This window comes from Temnothorax americanus, unplaced genomic scaffold, assembly GCF_048541705.1.
Source record: "Temnothorax americanus isolate GAGA-0224 unplaced genomic scaffold, ASM4854170v1 Scaffold18, whole genome shotgun sequence".
Classification (NCBI taxonomy): domain Eukaryota; kingdom Metazoa; phylum Arthropoda; class Insecta; order Hymenoptera; family Formicidae; genus Temnothorax; species Temnothorax americanus.
Window position 1 is genome coordinate 35,000 of NW_027509318.1, and position 27,481 is coordinate 62,480.

At 42.1% G+C, this 27,481-nt stretch overlaps 7 protein-coding genes and 2 long non-coding RNA genes across 14 annotated transcripts; 4 read left to right on the top strand and 5 right to left on the bottom strand.

Moving 5' to 3' along the window:
* Positions 1–2,260, top strand: LOC143896377 (methionine aminopeptidase 1). Of its 2 annotated transcripts, none has more exons than XM_077404223.1 (6): positions 1–201; positions 709–760; positions 856–1,097; positions 1,176–1,398; positions 1,482–1,757; positions 1,836–1,975. In XM_077404223.1, exons 1-6 carry the CDS (start codon positions 91–93, stop codon positions 1,850–1,852), a joined length of 921 nt encoding a protein of 306 aa, XP_077260349.1. In that variant the 5' UTR covers positions 1–90; the 3' UTR covers positions 1,853–1,975. The 2 variants fall into 2 exon arrangements, with proteins under 2 accessions (XP_077260349.1, XP_077260347.1); XM_077404221.1 differs by having other exon boundaries at positions 2–201; positions 1,853–2,260.
* Positions 2,261–2,396: 136 nt separating this feature from the next.
* Positions 2,397–6,584, bottom strand: LOC143896376 (uncharacterized). The gene is made up of 4 exons (XM_077404220.1): positions 6,185–6,584; positions 5,718–6,085; positions 5,037–5,591; positions 2,397–4,569 (listed from the first exon to the last, which is right to left on the bottom strand). The coding sequence occupies exons 1-4, from the start codon at positions 6,256–6,258 to the stop codon at positions 3,629–3,631; spliced, it is 1,938 nt and encodes a 645-aa protein (XP_077260346.1). The 5' UTR covers positions 6,259–6,584; the 3' UTR covers positions 2,397–3,628.
* On the top strand, positions 6,356–7,065 carry LOC143896379 (uncharacterized). Its single transcript, XR_013256626.1, has 2 exons — positions 6,356–6,496; positions 6,593–7,065. It is a non-coding gene; the product is annotated as an uncharacterized LOC143896379 (long non-coding RNA).
* An 829-nt stretch (positions 7,066–7,894) lies between these two features.
* On the bottom strand, positions 7,895–9,447 carry LOC143896378 (uncharacterized). The gene is made up of 3 exons (XR_013256625.1): positions 9,250–9,447; positions 8,951–9,129; positions 7,895–8,511 (listed from the first exon to the last, which is right to left on the bottom strand). It is a non-coding gene; the product is annotated as an uncharacterized LOC143896378 (long non-coding RNA).
* A 1,891-nt stretch (positions 9,448–11,338) lies between these two features.
* Eaf6 (chromatin modification-related protein EAF6/MEAF6) lies at positions 11,339–15,831 on the top strand. The gene is made up of 4 exons (XM_077403895.1): positions 11,339–11,540; positions 11,931–12,134; positions 12,351–12,387; positions 13,350–15,831. The coding sequence occupies exons 1-4, from the start codon at positions 11,469–11,471 to the stop codon at positions 13,685–13,687; spliced, it is 651 nt and encodes a 216-aa protein (XP_077260021.1). The 5' UTR covers positions 11,339–11,468; the 3' UTR covers positions 13,688–15,831.
* LOC143896219 (uncharacterized) lies at positions 15,251–19,826 on the bottom strand. Of its 4 annotated transcripts, none has more exons than XM_077403893.1 (5): positions 19,681–19,826; positions 18,683–18,980; positions 17,467–17,519; positions 16,962–17,319; positions 15,251–16,721 (listed from the first exon to the last, which is right to left on the bottom strand). In XM_077403893.1, the coding sequence occupies exons 2-5, from the start codon at positions 18,911–18,913 to the stop codon at positions 16,437–16,439; spliced, it is 927 nt and encodes a 308-aa protein (XP_077260019.1). In that variant the 5' UTR covers positions 18,914–18,980; positions 19,681–19,826; the 3' UTR covers positions 15,251–16,436. The 4 variants fall into 4 exon arrangements, with proteins under 4 accessions (XP_077260019.1, XP_077260018.1, XP_077260017.1 ...); XM_077403892.1 differs by having other exon boundaries at positions 16,962–17,352; XM_077403891.1 differs by having other exon boundaries at positions 18,298–18,980.
* Positions 19,827–19,975: 149 nt separating this feature from the next.
* Bonsai (28S ribosomal protein S15, mitochondrial) lies at positions 19,976–21,535 on the bottom strand. The gene is made up of 4 exons (XM_077403894.1): positions 21,052–21,535; positions 20,825–20,958; positions 20,529–20,724; positions 19,976–20,381 (listed from the first exon to the last, which is right to left on the bottom strand). The coding sequence occupies exons 1-4, from the start codon at positions 21,291–21,293 to the stop codon at positions 20,132–20,134; spliced, it is 822 nt and encodes a 273-aa protein (XP_077260020.1). The 5' UTR covers positions 21,294–21,535; the 3' UTR covers positions 19,976–20,131.
* A 174-nt stretch (positions 21,536–21,709) lies between these two features.
* Positions 21,710–24,324, top strand: Uqcr-c2 (Ubiquinol-cytochrome c reductase core protein 2). Of its 2 annotated transcripts, none has more exons than XM_077403888.1 (7): positions 21,710–21,948; positions 22,338–22,477; positions 22,568–22,759; positions 22,851–23,067; positions 23,136–23,567; positions 23,684–23,914; positions 24,078–24,324. In XM_077403888.1, exons 1-7 carry the CDS (start codon positions 21,904–21,906, stop codon positions 24,162–24,164), a joined length of 1,344 nt encoding a protein of 447 aa, XP_077260014.1. In that variant the 5' UTR covers positions 21,710–21,903; the 3' UTR covers positions 24,165–24,324. The 2 variants fall into 2 exon arrangements, with proteins under 2 accessions (XP_077260014.1, XP_077260013.1); XM_077403887.1 differs by having other exon boundaries at positions 21,761–21,918.
* Positions 24,325–24,450: 126 nt separating this feature from the next.
* LOC143896215 (nucleolar protein 11) lies at positions 24,451–26,972 on the bottom strand. The gene is made up of 4 exons (XM_077403884.1): positions 26,712–26,972; positions 26,062–26,593; positions 24,860–25,920; positions 24,451–24,771 (listed from the first exon to the last, which is right to left on the bottom strand). Exons 1-4 carry the CDS (start codon positions 26,841–26,843, stop codon positions 24,643–24,645), a joined length of 1,854 nt encoding a protein of 617 aa, XP_077260010.1. The 5' UTR covers positions 26,844–26,972; the 3' UTR covers positions 24,451–24,642.
* Between the last annotated feature and the right edge of the window lie 509 nt (positions 26,973–27,481).

A 27,481-nucleotide genomic window follows, 5' to 3' on the forward strand; every position in this document is an offset into this window, starting at 1 on the left:
GAAAGGAGTCTCGACGTACGTTGACGTTGGCCTGTTTCTCCTACGCTACTCGAGACGTTACGCACGACCAGTAGAAAAATTTAATTAATAATGTCGATAGCGCTCGGAATGTGCGAGACACCCGGCTGTAACGCCGTTGCGAGTCTGCAATGTCCAACTTGCTTAAAAATCGGCATTCAGGGTTCATATTTCTGCAGCCAAGTAAGTAACACCGTTGTACCACCATTTTAGGTTAACGTGGCCATCTCGCTTCCCCACATTCGCGTTCCCACGTTAACGTTGTGTATTCTGTTTACGTGTTTCCGTTAGCGCGTATATCAAACGTCATCCGATATTATAATTATAATCGGGATCTAATGGCCGGACTAATGCTTTTTAGCATTTGTCGAGAGATCTTTACTCACGCGCACTGTTAAACTTTCGTTAAAACCAAAAGACCCGCCAAGATTTATTTACCACTGATTTATTACATATATAAATCCCAGTTGTCCCCTAGGATTAGCTCTTGTTTCTGTCGCACGGGAATATTTTTTTACCATTTCAAAATTCTTTGCAATCCGAATGCGCGATCCACCTCTCACGCGAGAAAGACGCGGCGTACTCCACTCTGAACTAACTAACCGATAGACAGTCTCTAGAGTGAAAGATATTCGTTCGATTCGTTAGATTCGTTAGATTGGCCAATTGATGTAGCGTTCTAATTTTCAGAATTGTTTCAAAGGTAGTTGGAAAACGCATAAAGTTATCCATCGATTGGCGAGTGAGTATACCGTTACGTTCGTGCCACTTTGTTAACTTTGATAATAACTTTTTTTTCTTTCGTTACGCGTAACACATTTGTATACCTATAATTAGAGGGAGAAAATGGAAACAAAGTTATAACCGACGCTTATAATCCTTGGCCAACCTACAATTATACCGGGAAATTACGGCCGTATAAAAGGGAGCAACGTAGAGAGGTTCCCGAGCGTATCGCTCGGCCGGACTATGCCTCGCATCCAGCTGGAATACCGCTCGGTGAACAAGCTGTAAAAGGTTCTGGCCAGATAAAAATTCTCGACGACGAAGAAATCGAAGGCATGAGAGTTGCGTGCAAGGTACCGTATATGTTCTCGCGAATGACATAGATAGAGACAGAGATGACGGAGAGAGATTCCAAATTGACGTTTGCGTAGCTCGGCCGAGAAGTCTTGGACGAAGCTGCAAAGACGTGCGATCGTGGCGTTACGACCGCCGAAATTGATAGAGCTGTGCACGAAGCTTGTATCGAGAGAGCGTGTTACCCATCGCCGTTAAATTATTATCAATTTCCCGCCAGCTGTTGTACTTCTGTCAACGAAGTGATTTGCCACGGTATACCCGATACTCGACCCTTGCAGGATGGCGACATTTGTAATGGTACGAATCTGTCAGTGTTACGTGTGTCGCGTAAGTTTTTTTCTTCTTTCGCGAGCATCAGAGATATTCGTGCTTCTTCCCAGTTGACGTTACGGTGTATCACAACGGCTTTCACGGAGATTTGAACGAGACCTTTTTAGTGGGTAATGTAAAACCGGAAGTAAAAAAGTTGGTGGAAGTGACGTACGAATGCTTGTCCAAGGCCATTGACATTGTAAAACCTGGTGAGAAATACAGAGAGATTGGCAATGTCGTACAAAAGCATGCGCAGGCGCATGGTCTCAGCGTGGTTCGTAGCTATTGCGGCCATGGAATTCATCGTTTGTTCCATACCGCGCCAAATGTGCCGCATTATGCCAGTAAGTAGCTTTCCCAAAGTGATTTTCACGGTGAGCGAAGAGTGAGTAAATGTCTTCTTTCGATCGAAAAGTTTATAGAAACGTTTATTGTCTAGAAAATAAAGCGGTAGGTGTTATGAAACCTGGGCACTGCTTCACGATCGAGCCAATGATATCCCAAGGTACGTGGAAGGACGAAACATGGCCCGACAATTGGACTGCCGTTACATTGGATGGTCAATGGTCAGCGCAATTTGAGCATACGCTTTTAGTAACGGAGACCGGGTGCGACATTCTCACGAAACGGCTCGCGAACGACGGTAGGCCATGGTTTGTAGATCACTTGTAGTGACGTTTTCCTACAAGGTCTAAGACGAAACTCAGATTCGCAAATCGGTAGGAGTCTAATGTGTAAGTTACCGCGTAATATTTTACCAAGTATATTTTGCAGCGACCTTTCCTTCTTGCAAATGTATAATAATGACGGAAAAAGAAATAAACGGTACGCGTGAGTTACCCTTGCACGTTTGCGTAGAGGCATCTGTATCTATGTAGCAAAACTTATCTTACGGTACGCGATACGTTTGAATATTAAATTTTTAATTTTGCCAAGTTTTCACACAAGACGACAGAAAGTTAAAGATATATAAGATACCTAATAAACTAATAATTTTTGTGCTCGGAGTAAAGTATCGGTTACGCGTATCTTTGTTGTGATTGTTGTTCGTGATTTACCCGTTACATACGTATTGCCTTTACCAGACGATGACGCGCGAATATTTCAAGTAGCATGAGTGAACGTTCGCGCGTGGCGGACTCTCCGCGTGCCCGCGTCAACGGGAAACGCATGCACGCGTTTTCACGCGTTCCTCACACACGCGCACACACACACACGGGGGTGTGTAGCATAAGTAACTTTTAAATAAATTATTAATTTACGACATACTGCTTATACCTCGTTCTAGCGTCACGTATTAAAAATTGTGCAAGTAGAAACTTGCACATTGCTTCCTCATAGTTCCTAAGTGTGCAAGTTTTATTTTATTCGAGGTATAATTATCGGTATTTATTTGTTTTGGCTTCCTCATAGAGGAAGCTTTGTTAGCAAAGGTTCTGATTTCACACTTAACTCTTTTGGGGACTGCGTAAATAATTATATACATTCACTAAAAAATACTAAAAATACTTGTCCATTTAAAAACTAAAACAATACTTTATCGATAAAAAAAATCAGCCCGATATTATAAATATTTGAGATAGCGATTTATTTTTAATTCTATTATATTTTCCAGTCTTTTCTACCCCTATTTCATATATAATTGGTTAAAATTTGGTTGATCAGATCAAGTTTTATAAAGCTTCTATGTATGTACGAATTCTTCGAAATTTCAAATGTGTGTAATACGAGATCTGATCAATCAAATTTTAATGAATTATATATGAAATAGGGGTAGAAAAAACTGGAAAATATAATAAAATTAAAAATTAATCGCTATCTCAAATATTGAGAAAACAGCAGCGTAAAACACATTTTTCAAAAAAAGGAAAATCTGCATAAAATCTATACCGGTAGACCGATTTCAATAAAATTTGAGGAGGACATACTTTCTAGGATACTCTATTTGTATGCAAAAATTCAAACTGGTATCTAAAAAATTGTAGAAGTAGATGCGTGTACAAAAATCCGTACACACACACACACACACACACATACATACATACTTCCGGACATTTTTTACTAATATGATTTTTCGACATTTTAGAACATTCTAAACCTATTTCTATCAAAATCTCGAAAAAAAAATTTTTCACCATTACAAAGCTTCCTCTATGAGGAAGCAAAAGTAATACACGTATGCGCGTTCGACGATATATTTGCTTCCTAGTTTTCTCTAAGAACGCAAACGACTGCCAAACTCAATACGAGAATCATTATCGTGCGACGTCGTTTTTCCATCGAGCAAAATCGCTGCGTGCACATCTTTAATTTCCCTATCCTCATCCTTATTCTCATTCTCATTCTCGTACTCGTACTCCATGTCTCCGATATCATCTTTTCCCACGTTACTTTGATCGTTGTCGCTCGTAACGTAATCACTCTCATCGGGCACGGTAATTTGGAGAGGTGACTTTTCATCATCGCTTTGCCTATGCGGGCGATGCTGCTGACTGCTTTTCATATTCTGATCTGATTTCGTCGGTTGATTATACGTTGGCTGTTCATCAGATTCACCATCGATCTGCGACCGTGTCATCTTACCGTGTTGACGTACTGCATCGTCACCGTCATCGTTCTTATGATTAAACGGCATTGCTTCGTCTTTCCGCATATCTTCTTTCTGTTGTTTCCGAAGCTGTCCAATGAGACGACTGTTGACGTTACCGGCAGCAGCCAGCGCGGCTAATTTCTCAGCAGCTTCTCTATTGGGGAGTGTCGTGTAGAATCTTGTCGATATAACACTGTCGTCGACCACTTTATCGAAATATGTCGTCGGCGTTCTCCGATGGATCATCTCTCCGTATTCAATATTGTTTTCAGACTGTTCCGCTCCACCTAAGGGATGATATGTAACTTCTTCGCCAGAGTGCACATTGTCATTTTGTTTACGTATGTCTACCGAAGATTCGGGATCGAGATTATAATCTGCCGTGACACTTTCGGTGGCGTAATCTTGGTCGGGTAAAATTTGCTGCTGTCGCCGCTGTTGCAGCTGATTAGTCTGTTCGTCATAATTGAAAGAATGCATTTGCGGTTGAGAAAAGCTTGTTGCCGCAAGTTGTTCCGATTCAAGTGCTTGGTCGATTTCTTGTTGATGAAGAACGTGTTGCTGATCTAATAATCATAAGAATCAAAGGAAGAAGATATAACTTTTATTTATATATAAATATATATATATATATATATATATATAATTTTTTTTTTTAGCAACGGCTCTATCGTGCCGAAGAATTTACCGAGGAGGAAGAAATTGCGATTTTTCACACAAATTATTAGAATCGGGTATAATAAATTGATCTTTTCTCTCTTTTCAGTCGAGCGAAAGCTTGTCTGAATAAATATATCAAGTTGAATATTGTCCGAATTGTGAAGAGCTAATCTCGACTTTTCGAAAGAATTGCAGAGAGCAGCGTGAAGAAAGTTATTCAAAGTTATATTGTGCGCATAATGAGCTCTATACACTCTCATTTCATACGAATCTACGTGATACCCGCGTCCGCAATTTCATCGCGCAATTTCCTCCTAAATCGGTCTAAATCTACTCTACGTTAACTCTATTTTGTATTACAGATGCGCTATACCTGTTGTATATTGTTCTGCGAGTTTGTGTGGAAAATTATTCAACAGATTGTAGAGTTGTGAAGCTGACAACGGCGGTCCTGCTGGAGCCGGATGGCCTACGTGAAGGTCCGCGGCTGGTAGGTCCTGCCGCGCTACGGTGTATGCGTATGGTGCCTGCGGGATGGCGGTGGAAGGAAATCCGACGTTTAGAGAGCTATGAAGATTCGTTTGCATTGGCGTGCTTGACTGGCCAAATTGTACATTCGAACCTATAACACTCGTATCTGACAATGAGTTAAACGGGTGATTTGCAAAAAACTCGTTGGATTGCGGCTGAGGATTATTAATTATAATCGAGTATAGCCTCGTTATATCCAAATCCTGTGGTTGAAGGATGGCCGGCTGGACGGTTACGTGTTCCTTCAAAGTCACGTCGTTGCTTTCCGTAACTTGGTATTGATTGGGGGCAATCCCTGGTTGGGGCGGAATCGAGCTCGAGCTCGAGCTCGTCGCTGTTCCCTGCGACGATAAACTGCTGCTAATCGTGGCTAATCCAAAAGTGGTTCTTCTAGAATCTGTACAAAAGTAATATCCACACAGACGAGAGTGGTAACATCACCGTCTGACTCTTGACATGTCCCAATCCCACCCATGTAATCCTCGAAATTTAACGAGAATTTGCAATGAAAATTTGTACTTACTTTGCGCGGGAGTATGATAATTGAGATCGCTCGAGTACGGTTGGTGATCGGCGATATCTTCCAAGTTGGTGGCCGTATTGGCAGTATTGTATCGTATCGGGGGCTTCGCCGCCGATGGGCTCAAATTTGGTGCCGGAATTGTGTGGATAGGTCCTTTGTCGTCGTCGACACCTCCCCGATGAGTAGGTGGCAGGGCTACTAGCTCCGGTCTGTATTCCGGACTGTATTCCGGTACCTTGTTTATAGAGTAAAATTCTTTAGTGGGAGCACGTTGAGGCATACGTGGACGGTTGTTCAGGGATACTGCTCGCATTGGAATTTGATTCTTCCAGCTGGTCGACAAAACATTGTATACCGGCCGGCGAATTCTAAAATTGAGAATGAACGTCTCGGGTGAGGCAGAATCAGCGGAATGGAAATAGAGAATAAAAATGCGTGTATATATTAACGTTTAAAACTTGTCTTACCGGTAATTGGCGTGCTTGTAAGGTATTCGCGGCTGAGAAGACAGACCAGCACCGATATGCATGGTATTTCCCATAGATATTCTTTGATTGATGGGCCGGGGCTCCTTTAATATCAGCGTAGGAACGTACGGTGGCGGTGGAGCGAACGGTCTTCTAATCTTATTCTTCCCTTCGGAAAGGCAGATACACACGGCGAGGAGCCAACAAATCCAACTAATTGTCTACAATTTGGTTTATACAGCGTATCGCAAATCGATTCTCTATCGGTCTATCTCGCTTCCTCCGAAAAATTTCAACGGGATTGAACTGATTGTAAGTAAGAGAGCGTGCTCCCTATTATTTTCAAAATGCAATAAGTGAAAACGAAACGATCTTTGCTTAACCTTTACCTTAACATTTACTCAACAGTTATATCGCCACAAGTTATGGCTCTTTGGATTACGTGTCGTCCTTCACGAATAAGCGTGTGTGTACCCGCGTACCCGTAAAACCCGTAAAAGAGAAAATTGCCCCACGAATCGTTAGTGCTCTCTAAATGTGGGACGTTGTGCCACATTGGGGGCTCGCGAGAGGGGAAAAGCGAGTAGTATATAACTGCAGTTTGAAGAGCGAGAAAAAAAATGTAAAATGACTATCTTTGAACGGTCCAACTGCGATACTTAATATCATATTGACCATTGACCATTAATCTAAACTATTGCATCAATTTGCATTCGACGAAAGTCGAATCCTTTTTCGAGCCGCGGCGCGCGCGCTCTCGATCGTGAATCGATTGAGACGTAAGATTTCTGGTTGTAAGACACAAAACCTTGCCTTGAAAATTTTCAATATTACTATTAAATATGTATGTATATATTCGGAAATATATAAATCACTGAATATATTGGTAGCTAGTTGTTACAAACTCCTATTAATGAATCCTATTAGGGAAGGCGGGAATTTATAGACAACATTTCAATATCAGTGGCAAATTGTAATTTCTTATGTAAAATTTATCACGATTAGCTTATACGTCGTCAATATAGCGTATCGCGCTTAGAGCGTTACCGCATCGTGCCACAACGATTTCGATTAAGCTCGATCTTTCGTATAATTAAGGCAAATTAATGTTATACAATAACATATAATTGTGTGAATCTTTTATAATTAAATATCTTTTGTAACGCTCCGAAGAAATCACGTAACAGTTCATCCAAGTACTTTCGACATAAACACGATCTAATTTTTGCACAATATGTTGTATCTTACCTTCATAATAATTTACACTCTTGTCGGCTGCAATATGCAAAACTATGTCGATGTCGTTCCCGTTATAAGAGAACGTGTCTGACTTTTCCTTTTCCTTCTCTCTCTTTTTTTTTTTTATTTTTTAAATTAAACAATTAAAGTATCTCGATAAGGAATCAATTGTTAATTTAACATAGTAGTTCTGCACTTATAAATAATCAAATATGACGTGCGCACACGGTGCGTGACTGTCGAGGAAGCACAACAACGTTCTGCACACAATTAGGTCATTGGCCTTCATTTATACTCCGGACCGGCGAATGTATTATCCAAGACTAAAACTGGCCTCCTACCGTCCTACCTCGTCAATCCACAGCAGTTGCTTCGAGATATCGTTGCCGATATCGGTAAGGTTGAGAAAAAAAATTATCCACTCGATGAGACTCTCCTAATAACAGTTTTATTAACGCAACATTTGATATATATATATATATATATATATATATATATATATTTCTGTATTAATAATAAGTACATAAAATATTTTTCTCGCCAAGAAACTGGATTTTCTTTTAGTATAATATTTATGCGGATTAAACTATACACTATTGCCAAAAAGTTTTTTATAGCATGTTGTTAAATAAAATAAAAGAACTATATTGCGCAGTAAACATTAAATTTATAATATACTGACAACATCGAAGGAAACTTAAATTCTTAGATAGTTCAAGATTTAAATACAAGTTAAATTTAATGGCAAACATTACGGGGAAAAAAAAGAACTGTTATCGTCATATTTGTCAACAAAAGATTTTATAAGATTTATGCACGAGCGCGCAGGCAGTGCACGCCTGCACGTCGCGCCGCTCGCACATACATATACTTACGCCAAAAATAGGATCTTTATTTTTTACAAAAGCCTTCTTGCAAATGTATTCTCGCTCGCGAGACTACGAATCGATTTGATCGAACGCGTACGTTGGTCACGCTCTCGCAACGTTTCTCTCCATATATCCTTCGTACCGGACTCGCTTGGGAATGCAGTCGTTGATGCGCGGTTAAAACTGCTACTGCTACTGCTACGGGTGTGATCCGGTGACCTATATAATTGCAAAAAATATGATGCTCATATAGAACTACGAAAAGAAATTAATTCTTGACAACGTAAAATCTCATGTTTGTTTTTATATATATATATATACACATATTTGTGAATTTGCACACGTTGTAACTTATTTTAATGATCATCAGTATAGCTTAATTATAGTTTATATGTATACGATTATCTTTAGTGTGTGTGTGCGTGTGTGTTTGCACTTTTTATCTTAACTTATTTATAAAGATACACAAGCGATCCATATCTTGATCCATATGGGCAATCTTTTTACATACAAAAGTTTTTCTATCCACGCAATATATTATCTGATGTCAATAGCGTACTGTAAACTACATATATACTTAATACACGGTAGTGATGCATAACGTGTCAAGATTGGATGAGAAATGGAGAATTGCTTTTAAATATATATAAAAGAAAACCTTTACAATTCTCTCCTGGGTGTAACGGACGTGTTCATCCCATTCTCCCATTCTGTCTCCATCATTTAATTACATCGCTCGCTATTCCGTTATTACTGTATATCCTGTTAAGGAAATTGAGGTTATATTACATTTAATTCTCGCCAATTCTCGCGCTACGTCTCGAAAATTTCGAAATCCTGCAAGATATATAAAAAGTCAATTTTATAGAAGAAAAAAGAGCTGCCTATTTCCTGCCGTCAATTATACATATATTTATACGCTATTATGCGTTAAAAGAGCAACAGAAATTGAAATACATTCTACAAATTGCCTCTGACCACATTGAGAATGATTTTGGAATTTGGAATTTTAACCGCATAATTATACGCTTATTAACATCGAAGAAATTTTTTCATAAAATGTGTGCACGTAACGTTCAGATTAGATTATCTCATACATATGCTCTAAATTAACCTATCGCTTCGATGAAAAGCAAAATAAATTCTCTCTCCCCCCTCCCCTATCCCTCTCTCCTTGATATATGTAGGCTGCGTTCCTTTTGGGCGCTCACGCGCTGTAAGCTGCTGTAAGCTGCTGTAAGCATCGTTCTATCTTCGTTGCACATCGAATATCAAACGAAGATAGAGCGATGCTTACAGCGCGCGAGCGCCCAAAAGGAACGCACCCGTACTATTGCTACGTTTACGCGGAGTAAATTATCGCAAGTTACTACAGAAATTTCATTGGTGAAATTGGCCCTTAATTGCTACCTTTCGCTTAGCTAAGCAGAGGTTCGGCAAAACGCAGCCAATCACAGTCAAGAACTTAAGCACGGCCTTAAGCAGTAGCGAATCCATACCGTTGATTTCTTACCGCTTAAGTTTTTCTATGTGCCAAGGCGCACCGTTTAATGGCATTCGCAACGGTATCTATACGTTACAAGTATAAAGGCCCGTGCACGTAACAAAGTTTTAGTCATACGCGTAAGGCCGTGAGAAAATAGACCACGCACAGTCGATTATTCTTTGAGCGCGAGGAGAATACGCGACTGTGCGTGGTCTATTTTCTTACGGCTTTACGATTAAAACTAAAACTTCGTTACGTGTAATGGCCTTAACGGTAATTAAATATCTACAGTTGGCTAACCAACCAAAATCGACCAAATTAAACAGCTGATATAAAGAAACAATTGTAATGTCAATTTTTTAGGGCTACTTCGACCAAGCTCTGATTAACATCGTTGATTAGTCCATTGAAAATGAGTGAAATGACCAATCGCCTTTGCCAATCTGCTTAATGAGAAAGTATGATTGGTCTTTGACACAACTATTGGGCACGTTCAACAAAACCGCTCGGTAGCACGTGCGTGGCTCTTACTTTTAGACCCATCAAATCAGCGTAGCGTATCGATAAGACGACACTTAACAGTTTTGTCTACTGAACGCAACGCAGCCATTGAGTGTCGTCTTATGCCCGTATCACACTAGGCGATTGGCGATTGCGTTTACGTTTGCGTCTACGCCTTTTGACCACGCAGAACGGAAATCGCGAATCGCAATCGCCAGCAGCTACTTTCTGATTGGTCAAGAGACGTAAACGCAAACGTAGACGCAATCGCCAATCGCTAGTGTGATACGGGCATTAGGCTGATTGTGAGTTTCCACTGAGCGCGTCACGCGTCGCGTCATCACAAGTTAACCAATCAAAACATCATCCCATTTTGATCCCGTCACAAGTAATATAATAAAATGGGATGTTTTGATTGATTAATTTGTGATGACGCAACGCGTGACGCGCTCAGTGGAAACTCAGCCTTAATGGCTTCTGCCCACAGGACGCGGAAACGCTTGCCGCGCGGCGAGAAGCGACGCGGTAGCCACGCAACGTGTCGCTTTTCCGTAAGAACCAAAAGTTTATAGTGCGGCAAGCGTTTTCGCGTCCTGTGGGCAGGAGCTATAAGTAAATAAGCCTTGTGTCCACGATACTAGAAATAGCTCCGAGATCTTGGACGGAGAAAAAATTGACCAATCATATTTCAACAATTCGGCAATTGACGCGTGCGATTGGTTAATTCTTTCTCTGTCCGAGATCTCGGAGCAATTTCTAGCATCGTGGACACAAGGCTAATGCCCGGTGTCCACGATGCAAGAACTTGGTCCAAGTTTCGGTTTAAGCCAATCAACTTGCAGCTCTTACGGAAAAGCAGCAGTTTCATTGGCTTAAACCGAAACTTGGACATAGTTCTTGCATCGTGGACACCGGGCATTAGAGCCAATCACGTTCGATTGCTGCTGTGAGCGGTTTGTTCTGCTGAACGCGCCCATTGGCAATACTGTGAGTAAACTGTTATGTTGCATGCATGCACATACACACATGCACATAAATATATTATATATATGTGTATGTACAGTTGTGCATATATGTACAACACAACCTGGTTTACCTGGTTACTTTGGACCGTTGTGGCATATCGATTTTGTTTTCTTACGTTTATTAATGTTGTAGTCGTTTAAACGATTTTCCACGAACTTGAAAGATGTCCACGAAATCTCCAGTGGATTTGCGATCGGAATTGGCGGAATTAGTGAAACGCAAAGCCGAGATTGCTGTGAGTACCGTGTTATGTCACGTTTTATGCATGCAGCATGAAATATCGTTACGCACTTACGCATATAAGATGCAAACGTCTCGACACGTTTTAATTATCGTTTTACTTGAAATATAAATAATGAACAATGGCGTGCGTGCGTGCGTGCGTGCGTGTATGTATGTAGGTTATTAAGTGTGAGGTTAAACGCGCGCGCGCATGTGTGCGGGTGTGTGTGGTGTTCAAAAGAAATCTCGAGTACGATTAATCTCAAAGAGAAAAGAGTGTCGGACACTGTTCGATACTTTTGTCGTGTCATGAGATAGCAGCAGTTGTCGGGAGCACGCATTAATACGTTGTACAACGATATTTTGTATACCGTCAAATTTTTACAAAGATAAATTTTTGCAGGAGACGTTAGCCAACTTGGAACGTCAAATATATGCCTTCGAGGGAAGCTATTTAGAGGACACTCAATTGTATGGAAATATAATAAGAGGTTGGGATAGATATTTAGCGAGTAACAAAAATACCAACAGTAAAGCTGATAAGCGTAACAGGAAATTTAAAGAGGCAGAGAGATTATTTTCCAAATCGTCCATTACATCCATGGCGGTAAGTAGTTACACATCTGTTTAACCACATCTTTCTCGCGTATGTGCGTTTCATTCATTATATACGCGATACAAGTATATACCATTTATAAAACTAAACTTGACGTATCTTTGTTCTTTCGCACACTTTCAATATGTTCCGTACACGTAATATATTATTAATCTGGTCAGAATGATACCGCGTCGTTAGATTAATCTGCCGTACTTTCTATTATAGGCGGTTAGCGGACTCGTTGAGAATACACAAGAAAAAAGTAAGGACCTCAATGGATATTTGTGATTATATATTTATTTGTTTATAAAAATACTATCCTTATTTGGATCTCTATCTATATTTTGTACACTTTTCTTTCGTATTCTCTTTTCTGTAGAAATACGAGCATTTTAATTTTTACAAATATGTTTAGTAACTGTTTTCATTTACGTGGACGTAATCCCTGACCTTACGTTATTGTATTACTGTCTTATAAATAGAATATATCCGCGCACACTGATTTTCTTGTTTGGATTGCTTCGCGTCTGAAAGAAGACGCAAGATTGCTAGAGTTCGCATCTAAGCTACGGGAAACGTAATATTCATGAGATAAAACTAACCGTGTTCCATATTCGTAGAAACGTGCCGCATTAAAATGCGTTTATTTTTATTCATGAAAATGTCAGGTATCGCCCATTACGGCGGACTGATTTTATGTGCGACACGGATGCTCGAGTGATTAAAGTTTTTCCATATTCGAATAGACGTAGTCGCGACATATCTGTGTGTTTATATTATATCGTCTAGTATTATATAAATTATATTTTACGATAACGTATGACGTATATAGTGGTTCTTTTTTTTTCTTTTTTTATTATTATTATTTCTTCGTTTTCCTCTTGATCTCTGTGCATGTGTCTCGAGGTATAAATAACGGTATGGTTTAAAGGAATGTCGATTAGTATCTTGCAAATATGGCAAGTGTAGCATACCAACTGATTAATTAGTTAATTATAATGAAACGGAATAATATTTATCACACAAATGTATATCTAATAATACGAAAGAGATGATGCGCCGTACGTGAGAACGGTACGTGAAAAGACTGTATTTCTAACGCTCGCTTATGCACCTGCGTATCTCCATCTGCGATCTGCGATCGATATCTATATCTTCCTATCTGCTTGCTTTCTCTCCATTTGTATACATTTTATACCGTTAATATGAGATCCCTGCTTCCAGTTGAACGATACAGCGAATCCGAGTCTCAGCGTGGGAATAGCGGCAGCGAGGACACGTGCAACTTTGGCACGTCAAATGCGATTCCTTCCAGCAATAACAAAGAAGCTAGTGGAAAAAATCATACTTCTATTCAAACCGGACATGTCCAAAATAGTGGCGCTCTCAATAGCTCGGACAATGCTTCGATTCAATTTACAAATGGATCGATGTCCAATGGAACGTTAGAACATATTGCCACACCTATCAAAGAATGTCACAGTAATAGTAGTAAAGACTCCAAAAATAAATCTGGAAATAGCGCGAAAAAGAATAGCAATAAAAGAGCTAGGAATAGGTAGAACGAGGTGGAACGTCTAATAACATGTGCGTTAATGAGACACGTGTTAAACGTCTATGTTTCTTCCTTTCTTTCTTTTATTAAGCGGTATAGACCGTATGTTTGTCATTTGCGACGTCTTTTTCACTTGTAATCTTCACATCGTATTTGATGTTTGTTGCACAAGGTCTGAGATACCGTCATTAGGCATCCATTCTTTACATAACGGAAACAAAAAATATTTCCATTTTAATATAAAGCTATATGATTAAATTAACATATTTTGTCTCCTAAGCTAAACAACAAAAAAATTTAGTTTTCGTGTATTTTTTTGTATCGTGCAGCTATATGCTTGTTTTGCTATAAATAGGGTGTTTCTTAAGTAAGTAGATAAACGAAGGAGAGACATTCCTTGGCTTAAAAAAAAAAAAAAATGTCCTATAAACATGTGTCCTAAACTGGTTCGTTTTCAAAATACAGGGTATGAAAGATGTACGCTCCTGGTGGATCTAAAAATGTTTTATCTCGGTATATATACTAGAAAATGGTTCTTAATACCACACGTCGGTACGCATACCAACGTTGAATAAAATATCTTTAACCGCTTTCCAGATTTTCGAAATTTTCCGTTTTCTTTCACACGTTTGACTGTATTTTGAAAACGAAGCAGTTTAGGACACGTGTTTGTAGGACCTTGTCTTCTTAAAATAAGCCAAGGAATATCCTCTTCAAGTTATATAGTATACTACAAGCATAGCTAGCACACATTCCACAATTATGTAAAAGTACATTTCGTCTTTATAACGTTTCTTGCAGTATTAAAGCTTTTTAGAAGCTATTTTTAAATTTTGTGAAAAAAAAGTATTAAAGTACAAGATATATATTCACGAGATACACACGCACGCGTACAAGTTAATAATCTTAAAATAATATATGACTCCTATGCGTTGCATGTGTACGTGCACGCGTGTGCAAATGTGTACATGTGTGTGTGTGTGTGTGACCGAAGTAATTAACATTGCAACGTGTATGTAATTCTACACGCACACACACACACACACACACACAATTTTTTAATAAAAATAATTTATTTAACAAAATATGTATCGACTCAAAGTTTTAATTTAATTTGTATTATAATGCTACGTGATATACCGAATTGCCAAATGATAAACGTACCACGTACCTATATGGTACGCACGATTTTATATAATTTACTACATAAAGGAAAAATAAATAACAAGGAGAAAAATAAATAATAAAATAGATAAGAATGTCGTATATCTCTCGATCTTTAAGCTCTAAAGATTTAATTTTGAATTACTGAGAGGTCCGACGTTAAATGTTAACTCGTAATCTTACATACACTTTATACTTTAGAATAATAAAACTAGATTTTCTTTATATCGTGTTTATATATAATATCCAAGAACTTAATTTATTTTATTTATTTTACACCAACAAAAGGTATATTAAACTACGTACGGAGGTAAGATAAATGCGCTTGGCAGAAACGTTCTTCGAATATCGCAAGTATATGCACTAAACGGTCTACAAAGAGGTAAAAAAATTATACCACAAAATGTAAAAAGAACTTTTTTATATTCAATGTATGTATAAACAACTTTATTCATAGATATATGTGTGTGCGCGTGTGTGTGTGTTCCACAGGATGATTCAAAAGGTTACTGCCAAACTTAAGAAGCATATAATAGAAGGATCAAAATAGAACAACTTTCTCCAAAGTAATCTTGAATCAGTACAGGCCTTTGAATATTTGGAACTCGGACAATATACCACGGAAATAATCGCACGTTACTACTCTTTCACTAGTTTTATTTTGTTTTTCGTAAGGTTTTGTTAAGGATAACCTTTTGAATCACCCTGTACACACTGTACCCTATACCCTGTATACATACATATGTATGTAATAAATAGGGTTGCCACCTAAACTATCGTTTTGACCCAAAAACAAAGAAAACAAGTTATACGTATATCACCCAAGTGTTTTATTATAAAACGTGTCAAAACAAAACAAAAGTCAAAATGGCCGAATATATAAGAAACGAAAAGTAATCAAAAAATAAAATAAAATTCTGGTAGTTAACAAACAAAAAATATATAACGTGTATAAATAATGATTAAAGCATAATTCGTAAAAACGTCCTTGATTGTTATATACTCTCCTGGATCAAAAAGAATCTAGAAGAATATCCTAAGTCACAGACGATAATCCATAAATCGCTCACCGAGTTACCGTCTCTACCGAACGCAGCCCTTGTAAGATACACATCGAGCTCGGAACCGATTTATCCTAATTTGATCCTTCTCAGTTTTTCTTTTCCCAACGCCATTCACTCAGAGACGTGTCCATTTTCTTTTTTTTTTTCCCCCCCTTTTTTTTAAATTGAAAATCAGGTAAGTTGTTTTACATTTCACACAAGCCGGAACCCCGAACACGAGCCTTCAAAACCAGATGGAGTCTCCGAGTCAAAGCCGGAGAGCAGGTAAGTAGCAACCCTACGAATAGACTTAATAATAAAGATCAATCTCGGACATGAGACGCGCGATATATAACGTAACGTGGGTGTGCGATACATTGCGTACAAATGCCACTTAAAAATGAAATAAAGCAGATAAAAAGAGAGACACGCGTCGTCTCTCTCAAGCATATGCGGAACACAAAATTACTATCGATGTATCCTTGCATTGAAAATAGCAAACGGAACCAAGACGCGCGGAATATTTTGCACGTAAGGCGTGCGCCGACATTAACGTTTAGTAATACGTCTGTCCCTAGCAAATATGGCAACAGGTACGACGGTTTTTACTTCAACCGCAGCGTTCGTATTCTTCGGAGGCTCGCTTCTAGTCACAACCGCCGTGAAGCCATTACGATCGTCCGCCGTGTAAGAAACGGTACGGATAGTTCCATCCGCTTCGACCACCGAATATTCGCCTTTAACCGTATCTCCGTCTCGCTCTTCCCACGCTGATTTAGAGTCGCCAGTATATCCATCGATCACGCCATAATTGAAGGAATACTTGGGATATGCCTGACAATGAGATAAAAATGAGAGAGAAATCTTGTAAGTAAAAGAGACGTCTTCGAAAGAGCAAAATTTGCAAGTATAAAAAATGAAAAGGTCTCTCTTTTATTCGGAAATGTTTTTAACACTCACAGTTCACAGTACGTAGTAAATATATAGCAAGCTTCTCAAACCAATATGAAAATACACGCGGTTGCAGTGAGCAGTCGCCACACACAAGTTTGACGCGGTTACTTAATTTATTACCACGTATCGAGCATCTTTCTTCAGCGTTTTCGGTTCCGTAGCCACGATAGCTGACGCGGATTTGACAATGGGCGGTGCAACGTACACCAAGGAAGACGTCCTCGGTAAAGGCTCGTACAACAAAGGCGCTGACACTTTAACGTAGCTAGGTAGTCGCTGTCGTACGCGCGCGTCACTCGTTGGTCCCGCCGATCCCGGCTGGTCGATAATCTCGGCCGCGGTCGCGCGCGCTGACGATGGCTGAGCTGGCCCGAGGGGGTCGAGCAGGGCACTCGGCGGCGACGCGGACGCCGAATCGAGAGGTGCGCGCGAGAAGGCGTGCCTCTGCCTCGAGTTTCCAAATGGTCCAGAGGAATATCTGTCGCGAGAACACAGGCACAGGCTTATAACTCTTCGCAAAAAAGAAACAACTCTTTTTCTCGATTCCTTTCTTCCGTTCGCTTTTTCAGTAAATTCACATGTCTATAATGAACTTTTTACAAGAATGCATCGCGCGTGCACTTACCCTCGAGGAAGCGTTGCTCGACTAAAGCTGAACGAGGCGCAGAGAAGAAATATCTGGGAATGAGAGAAGACGGCGCTATATATATATGTATATAAAGTTTACTGGCGGTACGTGTGGGACACAGTTATGACTTTACGATTTACGACACTGTATATTAGTCGTGGACGCTCCCACGTTGCCTCTTTTGCGACTCTCCTCTCGGAAATTAAAGCATCTAACGCGCAATCCGATGATCCAACGCACGCGTTGGAGTCCTTCCACGTCGCGATAATTCTTTTTCGTCGTCTACGAACATTCGTCTACGCAAACCATCTATCGCGTTGTACTATGTGCTGCTCGTTGTATCGTTTCACGAATACTTAAAGATATCTGGCGATCTCTCATCTCTCCATGTATCTGCTCTCACACGTGATCGAATATGGATCTGTGTGCGAGCGGACGAGCCTGTGAATCTAGCTGGAAACGAGGAAGAAGGAAAATCCAAGGCGGCATTCGTTAATCCATTACCCTCCCAAAATTGTACGATCTACAATATTCATCGGGTTGCACCTAATTTAGATAATAATATATAATAACGTTCGCTCACACGTCAACGACGACGCGACGTTGCGCTAATTCGCGGACACACGTCTTTCCACGCGTTTAATTATATTCACACGCTGCGTTTCACAATGCAAATAACAACGTGGTGATAAATATGCGATCAGTTATATACGAGATACCTTATTTATATATATGTGCGAGACTCTAAAATACTAAAATATATATTAAAGAACTGCAGTGATATATGTAACATTAATTTTGGAATATATTACGCGTTGCAATACTGACCGTACTACGGATGCAGGTTTCTTCAAACGTACGACGTTTCCGCGTAGAAAGAAGCATCGTGGATCGTGGTGATCCGCACGGACGAATCGCCGAGAACACGAGGAGTTTTCTGTTTTCTGTCTCGCCGGCGCGGCGCGCGTTTTCGTACATATAACGCGTGCGTACACGTGCGCAGATTCGGACGAGCGTGGCTTGGCGCGGCGCGGCGCGGCGCGGTTCGCGTGAAAAAAGTATTGTCGATCGCTTTTTAATTCTAAACCGCGCGTCGTGTCGTCGGACGTTGCACGAAAGTTGTAAGATGATCCCGGCTGTCTGATTACGAGAGTTGCGGCATCCTATGCGCGATACGCGACTCTTCTTATATATATATACCGCGAACATTCACTTGCATTTTTGCTGGCCTATTGGGCCGCGCGCGCGTACCGCGTACCGCCACTGCCGCCACGATGCATCGTGGGTCGTGGGATTGCGCGGTACGGCGCGGCGTACGGCCTGTATCCTGTCCCGTCCTGTATCCCCCTGTATGTACTGGCTGGGTCGCTGGTAGGCCGTTGTAAACTCGCGAACGTGGGAACTGGGGAACATCGAGTCGAGATGACGTTCGCGCATCGACCATGCGTCTTTGCCGTTATCATTTTCCATACGTCGTCGCCGTCGTTCTTCCTAGGGTTGAGCATTTATGCCTGAAATATATAATAATCTACACGTATACGATGTAAATTATGCTTGCGCAATCTCTATGGATCGTCAAACACTCATGTGTGTTTCGTTAGAAATAATATCAAGACGTCGTGTTTCGTTCGAACGTTTATCCTTACTATTACAGTTACTATATATACGATTCAATTTGGGTACACGTTTTAGAACGACACGAAAACGTAACGTGGTTTTGAAGACCTTGATTTTAAAAATGTAAAAAAAAATATATATATATATATGTATTGCGCATATCGCAATACGTGCAACCGTTCACGTCAACTATCGCGTAAGTATACTTACTTAACGTTGTTTTTTTGTCATTTAACACGGTTCAACATACATAATAATAATGTTTCTATTATACGCGCATATATCTTTCGTCACGTTTACATTTAATAAATGACGTAGGTATAATTGAAATGCATTTAGTCGAATCTAATCTAGTTTAACTAAAAACTACTTTTTATTTTTGTAGCACTGCTCGCAAAAATATCCAGTCTAAAGAAATCGATCGATCAATCATTCGCGTTACAATAAAGTGAAAAAGGTTCCAGTAAAAATAACGTAACCACGGCAATACGTAAACAATCTATTGAGATATGTAATCTTGAACGTTATGGATGGAAAGGATTGGAAAATGTGTGCGCGATCACTCGTTTATTAAATAATTTAACGCAAACGCACCTCGTTACGGCTTACATATGTATATGTTGTCGCGAAAAAATAAAAAATAGTCGCCCAACGTACGGTTATCAAACCAACGAAACTGTCGACTGTCGCGTCAACCAATGTCGACTACTCTCCGTGACAGGCGCGACCCCGAGCGCCAATTAAATGTTGCAGGCTCGGGGAACCATGTCGACGCGTATCGATCGTAGATGATCGTAGATCGACACGCGGTAGGGTAGAAAATTGGTCGAACGGCTCGCTCCGTAGGTAACGCGTCAACGCGACGGACTCGGCCGTGCGCGGTGTGATCTTTCCTTTTTTCCGGGCCCCGCTAATTCAACGCCAAGTTATCGTAACAACGCGGTTATTGCCATAAATTTCAAATAATGCAAATGTATTACAAATAGACGTGGACAAAGTAAAGCGTGACGTTGTTGTCGTCTCTAAACTGCAACGCATCGATATATTACGTTCGATATTCCCTTGCTTTCAACTTGGCGCGCGCGATATCCTCTTCGCTCACGGACGGTCGTAACCCACACGCTAGTTCTTCCTTTCTGACAAACGCAAGCTTCTCAGCCTTTTCCGCGTAAAAATCCTTTTGCAGTTCTTTCAGTTCTCTTTTGTAGGTATCCAACTTTTCTCGCACGAGTTTGTCGCAATGCTTTTCCGTTAATCGTCTCAAGGACTCTTTTCTAGCGATCCGATGTGGAAACCTGTAAGACGTTTTGTCGAAAAAAATCATCGTCAGATTTATAACGCGTATAATTGATAACATATAAACGTTCGACGAGCTATAGGACGACGACGACGACGACGACGACGACGTTGTCGTTTAAAAAGTAAAAAGTAAAAACTCTCACTCGGGCGTCGGTTTGTAAACAAGATTGAGTTTCTCCAAGACCCATTCGAAACGTCTGTAATCCCATTGTCGCAAGAATTTCAGCATTTTCCTTCGCTTCGCGATCGTTTCTAACAATTTAACTTTCATCTTCGCATGTTTGGGATATTCCGTCAAATGTTGTCGCAACTGATGTACGTCGCTGGTCATAGCGGCAACTGAAAAGTGAAAAGCAAAAGCACGCGACGGTCACAGCCTCGTACGGTCTACGCGCCGCGCCATCCACGGTATTTGCGCGTTATCCGAGCGTTACGTTACTCTGAGCTTCCGGCGATTTCCAATCCAATCTGTGCCTTCTGACCACGTCTAAAACCTTCTCCCTTCTGGCACGAGTTGTTTCTTTGCGAGGTAGAAATTGTAGGGTGAACATCTTCTTAACCGTGTCACTGGCACTGACAAAAAATAAGTAGCGCGTTGCTTTGGGAGAGATATAAAAAAATAAAAGGTAACAAATGTTTATCCAGTTTTACCATTGATACACTTACTCTTTCAGTTCGGGTAACTCGTTGTACATTTTGCCAAAATCAGATGACGCGACGTCGACTTTTAACCCTTGATCGCCAGACTTTTCCAACGACAACATCGACGCTCTCTTTGGTCGTACCCAAGTAATTTTGTAGTCGGCTATAGTAGCGGCGTATTTTCTCGAAGAAAGGTCAGTACCGTTCTTCAATAAATTCACGGCTGTCCTCGTTGTTCGTTTGCACGTGTTTATTATTACATTCATACTCGTCGCTTTTCTTTCAATTACGCAACACTTGGACACTTGGATTCAACCAACAACCAACGCGACCAACGCGTTGTAACTCGCAGTTTGCCACTTGCCACTGTGAATCTAGATCATTCATCGACGGTTCGTCTCTATACGTGGACGTGGACTCGGTGGACTCGAACCCGCTTTAAAAATGTACGATAATGAACGTAGAAAATTTTAAGAGCGAGCGTCATACATATAACCCCCTTTTATAATCATTTATACGTTTCTTTACAATTATTTCTTCAACTGAAAATCGGGCAACGTTCCAATTCCGATTAGGTTGTTCCTATTGGTTGGCGGTTTATTGGCGTGCTTTCATGTGGACGACTGTGTGGTTAATAATGGCAATGGCGCTTGGCGCTTATGGCGCCGTGTGTGCTGTGCCCTGTGCCGTGTCTGTCGTCCACGACGTCCACGGTCCACGTCCGCGTCCGCCCTCGACACTCGGCACCCTCGTCGGCCTCGGCCTCGTCCTCGTTTCTCACGAGTCTGGTGTCTGGTGACGGTGACTGGTCACTGGTCTGCCGTTTGCGGTGTCCGCTCACTCTGCTCTTCCTCGTTTCCACGGAAAGCACGAGAAATGGCCTGTTCCGCGGTACGGTCGCCCGTTCTTCGCAGTCCTACGGTACGGCCAGGCGAACCCCCGACAGTCGTGCGTCTTGTCGCTCGCCATTAATTTTATCATCCGTAATATACAGGTGTTATGTAAATCATTGAAGCGAAGAACGATACGTGGTAATCTTGTAACTTGATAATCGAACACGTTTGCACGCGCGCGTATCGCGAGAAGGCATCTCGACAGACGTGGAAATTTTTTATTTTACGTTTGTCAGGTCGTTCGCGGACGCGTGGGCGTTTGAACGTTTGATTCCATATACGTTGTGTGTGTCACAGTTTTAAAATGCGTTTAGGATTATCTTCTAGGATTACTAGTATATATGTTAATATATATATATATTGCGATCAAAAGTATACTCCAGGTATCTCTCAATATGCTTTACTCGTATCCCTTAGGTAAGGCATTATGCAGCTGCCGCAGCTGCTCGCTGTACCGGCGCTGCGGTACCGGAACTTGAGGTATTGTCCAGCAATAAGGTGACGGTTGCCGCGCTCGACAACGATAGTCCCGTTGCTCAAGTATCGATCGTCTTTAGGTATGAAAATGATCTTGCCGCGTGATTGAGGATGGTGTTACGACGACGATACCTGTCTCGTATAAAATACGTTCTTTCCGTTGCGTCTAGAGCTGGCTCGCGCAACGAGACGTACGACACGCAAGGCACGGCGCATCATATGCGAATTGCCGCTGGTCTGAGCACGAGCGGGTCATCTTACTTCGGAATAACTAGGAATATCCAGCAACTCGGTGGAAACTTAACCGCTACCACCGATCGCGAAAGCGTCACGTACACGTTACGAATTACGAGGAATCATCTGTAAGTAGTTGCCGTTCCTAGGAGACGTACGTCGATACGTGTACGCGAATAATAATTTTCACGCACGTTTTATTCTCGTATTTCGCAACAGGGGCAAAGCTTTGACTTTTCTAGAGGACGTCGCTACGCGGCAAGTGTTCAAACCGTGGGAAATATCCGATCAGCTACCCAGGTTGCGCTACGAATTGTCCACGATACCCGAGACGACCCGCGTAATGGAATTGTTGCACAAAGCGGCTTATCGTACCGGACTAGGCTATTCTCTGTACTCGCCAAAGAGACAACTTGGGAAAATCAGTACGGAGACTGTACGTACGCGTAACGTTGCACCTGAGAGGCACCGGAAGAACATTTCCCTTTTTTCTTTTTTCCATAGCTGCAACATTTTGTCAATACTTGGTTCACCGGCTCCAAATGCGCGGTCGTAGCGACGGGCGTCGCGCTGTCGGACGCGACGCTGTTCGCTTCGAATCTAAAAGTAGGCTCCGGAGATAACGCTGTGGAAGCTACCGAGTATCGCGGGGGAGAACTTCGCGAGGAACGATCGTCGGCGTTGTCCACTGTATCGGTAGCCGTTGAAGCGGCAGGGATAAACGAAGATGAGGATCTTCTCGTTTACGCCGTATTGCAGAGAGCGATCGGTTCTGGTCCCCGTGTGAAATGGGGTTCCAGCGTGTCACCGCTGCACAAGGCAGTCTCTGGAACGACGAGCACCGACCAATTTGCTCTTTCGCCATATTATGCTTTTTACAGCGATTCCGGACTGTTTGGTTTTGTTCTGTCCTCGGTACCGAGTGTCGCCGGTTCCGTAAGTATTGTCGTTTGGCAAAAATTAAATCCTCTTTCTCTACGACCGATGACGCGTGTGTCTCGGGCATCTCAGGCATGTTGCGTATATACGCGTTATAACGTATATCTTTGTAGGTAACGAAAGCTGCTACCGAGTATCTAAGATCGCCCAAGCTTACCGATGCCGATATCGCGCGGGGTAAGACTACGTTGAAAGCGGAAATATTATATGCCGCGAATGACGTCGCGTTCTTGGAAAGCATGGAACAGCAAGCGATTTTGCTTTACCGAGCGAAAGGACGCGTGTACAACCCGTCCGATCTCGCTGCGGAAATAGACAAAATAACCGCGTCTCAAGTCAAATCGGTACGCACGTTTATTTCTCCAACGGTATCGTTCGTCTCCCTGAAATTTCTATCTTTTGTCGCGTTAGTTTTTCAGTCGTATGAAATATTTACGTTTCACTCACGCACGTACACGCGCAAATTATATATCATTAAAAGCGGCTAGTTCTCTACGTTTCTTTTAGGTCGCCGGAAAACTTGCTGGCGGAAAATTGTCCATGGCTGCAATTGGCGATCTAAGCACCGTTCCATACGTCGATGAATTGAAGTAGATACGACGCGACGAGAGTCCGCGGGCAGTACCGTTTACCGTGAGAGCCTTCGAGTTTCAAGTATTTCGTCTAGTTTAGAAATGTACACGCGCACGCGCGCGTTTATCGCACGGTGTAGAATCTACTTCCGATATTAATAATAAAAAAAAATATCGCTGTAGTTTATATGGTTCGATATTTACCTCACGTTTAGTTCTCGTTTAATGTGCGCCGGTACAAGAAGAAGGAAACGCAAAATGCTAAAACGTACAACATCCGTGTCGAATATCTTTCGGTGGCGTTTACGTCGTATTTTATTTTTTCTTCATTTTTTTGTCTATCGATGCGTCATCTTCTGTAAAATTGATAGAAAACGCGCGCGCGCGCACACACACACGCGCACACACACACACACACACACACACACGTACGTATATAAAGTATGTTCGACACGGCTGAGAATGATACGCGTGCTCTCCTCTCGCGTTTACTTAATAGTTTAATAAAGTTTTATTTCTTCTATAGAGTAGAATTTATTCTGTTTTCTTGAAGACGATCGTAATGATTTTCCATCGCGGGTCTTGTCGATGATGGGCCTCAAGTCGACGAGGTTTTGCAGAAACTGAAACTGGCAAAAAGAAAACGATAGTCGAGTAGAGAAGACGATGAAAAATTGCGCGCGAGTAGAAATCGCTTAAAAATCATTTTACGCTTACGCGTTCTTCCAGGGTAGAATCCAGCCGATTGAAAAGGTCCAAAACATGCGTATCTCGCGACAATAAATAATGTTGATAGTGAGAGTCGAGAAGTATACAGGACCATTCGTACAACCGTTGGTCGCTCGGCTGCGAGTTGGCGTCGGCAAGCGAGTCCGTTTCCTCGTTCAATTTACACGTTAAATGTTCCAACAGTTCGAGCACTTGGTCGAAAGTTAAACCGGTTTTGAGATGGGGTAACAAGGAAACGCTGGAACAGCTGACGCTAAACACCTTGTCGAGAAACGTGTCCCTCGAATAGGACGGATTGGCTTTGAACGTCGCGCTGTCAACCGTCGTGCCGTTTTGCAGAGGAACGACGACTTCGTCCGGACTTTTCAAGGTAAAGGTAAACGCCAAAAGATCGACCAGCAACTTGTCCGGTAAATCTTGAAAGGTGTCGAGGCACCAACAGATGGACGCGACGTCGCCAGCGTGCATCAATAGCGGGATCAGGGCCTCTTGTATCGCGGCGTCGCTCCATCCCTCGTTCAAATAAGCGCGTATCTTTTGCGAGACGTTCAAAGGTATTCGACCTATCGACGCGCTTCTCGCGCGAGACTTTGCTCGGTTCTTGTCCCATTGAGCCACCGTCGCTTCCCGTATCACGACGATATCGTCCGCCGCCGCGTCGGCGTTGTCGCTCTCGAAGCGTAAAGACGAGCCCAACATAGCGGCTATTCTTTGCGGCGCGAGACGGTAGGGCGCGACGGCCAAATGTCTGTTCGCCGCGAGCAACAATTTGTCCTCCACCTTCCAAAGCTTGGCGTCGTTGGTGTAAAGTTTCAGCTTTTGCACCGCTTGCGCCGATTTGAATTTTACGTTGTATATCATGAGTATCGCCCCTTCGTCCGTGACGTCAGCGCCGTAAATCGCTACGGTCGTCTCGTTCAGATGCGTCATGACAACCGGATACTTGGTCGCGATGTTAGTAATTACGCTGACCAACCTGTTGGATTCGAACGCGGAAGACACGCACGTTCCCGTCGACAACCGATGACTGTACAATCTGCCGTGTGACCCTGAAACACGATTGTTCGCGATACCGATCACGCGTGACTTACTCGACTCATCTCGAGAGTTGAAGGAGCGCGTGTCGAATGAGGAAAAACAGTATGTATATATAATATATGTATATATAATATAAAGACGTTTCAACGTACACAAAGTCAACAGGTACGCCGCGTTCTTGTGGCGTATCACCACGTGTCCCGCGAGATCCTCCGACTTCCGTTTCAATTCTATCCTCCTGACGGTATCCGCTTTCTCCAAGCGGGTCGCGTCTTCCAATCCAACCACTAGGCAGTTATAGACCTCTTCTACTCTCGTCAAGCAGAACAAACTCGTCTCGCCGTTAAAATGTATCAACTGACGGTCCAACACGGTCTCCTTAGCCTTAATTATACCCTTGCTCCGCCACGTCCTCCTATTGTCGATGGCCCATTCGAGGGAAGCGGTAGCTCCGTTTCGCTGGACAAGAATGGGCGACGAGTCGCCACAGGGCAGAATAGCGTGAAGCGGGGACGGAAATTTGTATCCCTTGACGGTGTTCAAGTCTGCCTCCTCTGCCGACCAAACCCGTATCTTTCTCTCGTTAAAGACAGCGACGTAACGCTCCTTGGACCTGTCGTAAATAACTTGCGTCGTCAATCTTTCCTTGCTGGACCAACTGCTGATCTGCTTCAAGTCTTGCAGCTGGAAAGGTTATAGATAGATATGGATGACCACGGTTAAAAATATACACGGGAATAAGTTGTTGTTTTTTTTTAATCGAACGTCGTCAAGCGTCATCACTGTCACCTACTATACGTACCTTGTATCGTATGACTATGTTCCTGCCGAGAGTCACCACCGCACAGCCCGGTTCCTTGTCCTTTTCGACGCCCAGCAAGCTCTGCTGGTCGATGAGTGGACACAGCGTATAGTACGAATTGAGCTTTGCCATTTTCCTAACATGTAGAGCTTCTTTTCGAAATTTATATCGCAGACGTTACGAGAGACGAGAGACCGAGCTCAACGAGCATACGTACCACGTGCCGCGTGCCGCAACCCGCGACATCAGCGACGTACTCGATGCCACGCCACGACGCCACGACGCCACTATAGGGCATAGGGTGCAACTGCAGTCAGCTCTGCCGCATGTTGAAAATGAAAAGGAATTTCGTCGATAAGTACGCATCATTCGTTCGTACTTCAGTTTTCTACATTTTCAACTGTACGTACGTGTGTATACATATATATACACATATACGCCGCGCCGCGGATGTTTATGTTAAGTATCGTCGGTCGATAACTCGTCAAGTTTCGCGAGATTCGCGTCGCGGGAGGCGGGAGGACGCGTCTACGCGTCTACTCGTCACTCGTCACTCTCGTCAGTATCGTATAAGTGATAAGGAATGAATTATAATTAACGAACATATACGCATATCGTAAGTTGTAATTTGTACGTTCTTTTGGGATTGGTACACGCACATATCTCATTTCATCGACTTTGTTGAAAGGAAGAAAGATAAAACGAAAGTTGGTCTCTTTAATTTTTAGCTGCGACAATCAAGTTGTATATACTTAATTGCGTGTCGATTC

Excerpts from the sequence above, each read along its gene's own strand:
- LOC143896377 (XM_077404221.1), top strand. The coding sequence starts at position 91 with ATGTCGATAGCGCTCGGAATGTGCGAGACACCCGGCTGTAACGCCGTT. Across the intron at positions 202-708 it reads GTTCATATTTCTGCAGCCAA|AATTGTTTCAAAGGTAGTTG; the intron begins GTAAGTAACACC and ends TCTAATTTTCAG. Across the intron at positions 761-855 it reads AGTTATCCATCGATTGGCGA|AGGGAGAAAATGGAAACAAA; the intron begins GTGAGTATACCG and ends ACCTATAATTAG.
- Uqcr-c2 (XM_077403888.1), top strand. The coding sequence starts at position 21,904 with ATGGCCTGTTCCGCGGTACGGTCGCCCGTTCTTCGCAGTCCTACG. Across the intron at positions 23,068-23,135 it reads GGAAAATCAGTACGGAGACT|CTGCAACATTTTGTCAATAC; the intron begins GTACGTACGCGT and ends TTTTTTCCATAG. Across the intron at positions 23,568-23,683 it reads TACCGAGTGTCGCCGGTTCC|GTAACGAAAGCTGCTACCGA; the intron begins GTAAGTATTGTC and ends ATATCTTTGTAG.
- LOC143896376 (XM_077404220.1), bottom strand. The coding sequence starts at position 6,258 with ATGGGAAATACCATGCATATCGGTGCTGGTCTGTCTTCTCAGCCGCGA. Across the intron at positions 5,592-5,717 it reads TTATCATACTCCCGCGCAAA|ATTCTAGAAGAACCACTTTT; the intron begins GTAAGTACAAAT and ends ACTTTTGTACAG. Across the intron at positions 4,570-5,036 it reads CGCAGAACAATATACAACAG|ATCAGCAACACGTTCTTCAT; the intron begins GTATAGCGCATC and ends TATGATTATTAG.
- Bonsai (XM_077403894.1), bottom strand. The coding sequence starts at position 21,293 with ATGAATGTAATAATAAACACGTGCAAACGAACAACGAGGACAGCCGTG. Across the intron at positions 20,725-20,824 it reads GAAATCGCCGGAAGCTCAGA|TTGCCGCTATGACCAGCGAC; the intron begins GTAACGTAACGC and ends TTCACTTTTCAG. Across the intron at positions 20,382-20,528 it reads GTTTACAAACCGACGCCCGA|GTTTCCACATCGGATCGCTA; the intron begins GTGAGAGTTTTT and ends AACGTCTTACAG.
- LOC143896219 (XM_077403889.1), bottom strand. The coding sequence starts at position 18,678 with ATGTTCGCGGTATATATATATAAGAAGAGTCGCGTATCGCGCATAGGA. Across the intron at positions 17,353-17,466 it reads CGAGCAACGCTTCCTCGAGG|AGTTATAAGCCTGTGCCTGT; the intron begins GTAAGTGCACGC and ends TTTTTTGCGAAG. Across the intron at positions 16,722-16,961 it reads AGAAAGATGCTCGATACGTG|GCATATCCCAAGTATTCCTT; the intron begins GTAATAAATTAA and ends TCTCATTGTCAG.
- Eaf6 (XM_077403895.1), top strand. The coding sequence starts at position 11,469 with ATGTCCACGAAATCTCCAGTGGATTTGCGATCGGAATTGGCGGAATTA. Across the intron at positions 12,135-12,350 it reads CGTCCATTACATCCATGGCG|GCGGTTAGCGGACTCGTTGA; the intron begins GTAAGTAGTTAC and ends TTTCTATTATAG. Across the intron at positions 12,388-13,349 it reads TGAGAATACACAAGAAAAAA|TTGAACGATACAGCGAATCC; the intron begins GTAAGGACCTCA and ends CCCTGCTTCCAG.
- LOC143896215 (XM_077403884.1), bottom strand. The coding sequence starts at position 26,843 with ATGGCAAAGCTCAATTCGTACTATACGCTGTGTCCACTCATCGACCAG. Across the intron at positions 25,921-26,061 it reads GGCGTACCTGTTGACTTTGT|GGTCACACGGCAGATTGTAC; the intron begins GTACGTTGAAAC and ends ATCGTGTTTCAG. Across the intron at positions 24,772-24,859 it reads ATTCTACCCTGGAAGAACGC|TTTCAGTTTCTGCAAAACCT; the intron begins GTAAGCGTAAAA and ends TCTTTTTGCCAG.